At 50.8% G+C, this 2,571-nt stretch overlaps 1 protein-coding gene across 1 annotated transcript in view; it reads left to right on the top strand.

The window, feature by feature from the left end:
* Positions 1-2,571, top strand: part of btbd11a (BTB (POZ) domain containing 11a) — a gene marked incomplete at both ends in the record, with an annotated part of 165,977 nt that overhangs the window by 136,452 nt on the left and 26,954 nt on the right. The window contains 3 exon segments of the mRNA XM_080851622.1: positions 629-740; positions 742-796; positions 798-853. Coding sequence (XP_080707748.1) covers positions 629-740; positions 742-796; positions 798-853 — 223 coding nt within the window.

The raw sequence follows: 2,571 nt of genomic DNA, 5'->3' as shown, positions 1-2,571 counted from the left end.
CACTGTGCTTCCTTGGCAAACGCCCCCACACACAGATGGATTTTCTGTAACCTTTACCTCTCTCTCTCTCTCCCTCCCTCTCTCTCTCTCTCTCTCTCTCTCTCTCTCTCTCCTTCCCTCTCCCTCCCTCTCCCTCCCTCTCTCTCTCCGTTCTCTCTCTCTCTCTCTCCCTCTCTCTCTCCCTCCCTCTCTCTCTCTCCCTCCTTCTCTCTCTCTCCCTCCCTATCTCTCTCTCTCTCCTCCTCCCTATCTCTCTCTCTCTCTCACTCTGTCTCTCTCTCCCTCCCTATCTCTCTCTCTCTCTCTCTCCTTCTCTCTCTCTCCCTCCCTCTCTCTCTCTCCCTCCTTCTCTCTCTCTCCCTCCCTATCTCTCTCTCTCTCCCTCCCTCCCTATCTCTCTCTCTCTCTCTCTCTCTCACTCTGTCTCCTCCTCCCCTCCCTCTCTCTCCCTACCTCTCTCTCTCCCTCCTCTCTCTCCCTCCCTCCCTCTCCTCCCTCTCCTCTCTCTCTCTCTCTCTCTCTCTCTCTCTCTCTCTCTCTCTCTCTCTCTCTCTATCGCCCCCTCCTTCTCTCTCTCCTTCTCTCTCTCTCTCTCTCTCTCTCTCTCTCTCTCTATCGCCCCCTACAGGTGACCTGGTGTCACGCGCCATGCACTACCTCCAGCCGCTGCACATCAAGCACCCCAGTAACGGCACCCCGGTGCACCAGAGCCGCGTCACCACCACCGCTGCCGGGTCGGTCCCACTGGGAACCCGAGGCCCTGTACACGCTCTGCTACTTCATGCACTGCCCACAGGATGGAGTGGGAGAACCCCAACGTGGAGCCGTCCAAGGTCACCCTGCACACGGAGAGGTGAGCGCCACACACACACTGTCTCTCTCTCACTCTCTCTCTCTCAAACACATACTCTTTGTCTCTCTCTCTCACTCTCACTCTCTCTCTCTCAAACACATACTCTTTGTCTTTCTCTCTCACTCTCACTCTCACTCTCTCCTCTCTCTCACTCTCTCTCTCTCTCAAACACATACTCTTTGTCTTTCTCTCTCACTCTCACTCTCACTCTCTCTCTCTTACTCTCTCTCTCTCAAATCACATACTCTCTGTCCTCTCTCTCTCTCTCTCTCACTCTCACTCTCTCTCTCTCTCTCTCTCTCTCTCACTCTCTCTCACACACACACACAGGAACACATCTCTTCTCTCTCCCCTCCTACCACAGTCAAGAGGGCGGTGGGCAAAGGAATTAGGGAGGGGTGGGGGGGGGGGGGGGGGGGGGGGGCTATGCATGCCGTCTTAAATGACCCCTGACCCCCTCAGGTCCAACTGGTGCACTCTCATCACTCCAGAGGCACTGACTGTAGGGCGGGGGGCTGATACAGATGTAGAGGGGGGCACATTGTGCCTGTAGAGAAGTAAGAGAATGAGAAGAGAGTACACGGTGAATGAGAAGATAGTATGCTGTGAATGAGAAGAGAGTATGCTTGTGAATGAGAAGAAGTATGCTGTGAATGAGAAGAGAGTATGCTGTGAATGAGAAGAGAGTATGCTGTGAATGAGAAGAGAGTATGCTGTGAATGAGAAGAGAGTATGCTGTGAATGAGAAGAGCAGTATGCTGTGCATGAGAAGAGAGTATGCTGTGAATGAGAAGAGAGTATGCTGTGAATGAGAAGAGAGTATGCTGTGAATGAGAAGAGAGTATGCTGTGAATGAGAAGAGAGTATGCTGTGCATGAGAAGAGAGTATGCTGTGAATGAGAAGAGAGTATGCTGTGAATGAGAAGAGAGTATGCTGTGAATGAGAAGAGAGTATGCTGTGAATGAGAAGAAAGTATGCTGTGAATGAGAAGAGAGTACGCTGTGAATGAGAAGAGAGTGTTCTGTGAATGCACCACTCCTGTAGAGACGTAAGAGAATGAGAATGCTGTGAATGCACCACTCCTGTCAAACCCACTACATCAATGAAAGCACAAGTCATGTGTGTGTGTGCTCATTACTGTAACCCACTATGTTAATGAGAGCACAAGTCATGTGTGTGTGTGCTCATTTAGAGACGTAAGAGAATGAGAAGAGAGTACGCTGTGAATGCACCACTCCTTTAGAGACGTAAGAGAATGAGAGAGAGTACGCGGTGAATGAGAAGAGAGTACGCTGTGAATGAGAAGAGAGTACGCTAGTACGCTGTGAATGCACCACTCCTATAGAGACGTAAGAGAATGAGAAGAGAGTGTTCTGTGAATGTACCACTCCTGTAGGGAAGTAAGGGCCAGAGAGAGGAAGTTGAACTCAGACCCCCCCACTCAATGTGGGCGAGGTGGATACAATTGGACAAGGAGAGTGCAAATGGAATAGATGGTGCATCTGTGTGAGCACACGATCGTGTGTGTGTGTGTGTGTGTGTGTGTTGTGTGTCTTGTGTGAGCACACGTGTGTTTGTGTGTGTGTGTGTGTGTGTGTGAGCACACGTGTGTGAGCAGATAGAGAGTAGGAGGGGAGAGAGAAAGAATGTGTTTTCTGTGTGTGTGTGAGAGAGACAGAGAGTGTGTAAGAGAGGGAGAGAGACACAGAGAGAGTGT

The sequence above is a fragment of the Sprattus sprattus genome (assembly GCF_963457725.1).
Source record: "Sprattus sprattus genome assembly, chromosome: 14".
NCBI lineage: Eukaryota > Metazoa > Chordata > Actinopteri > Clupeiformes > Clupeidae > Sprattus > Sprattus sprattus.
The sequence above is the reverse complement of the archived record's forward strand: the minus strand, read 5'-3'. Positions and strand labels throughout refer to the sequence as shown.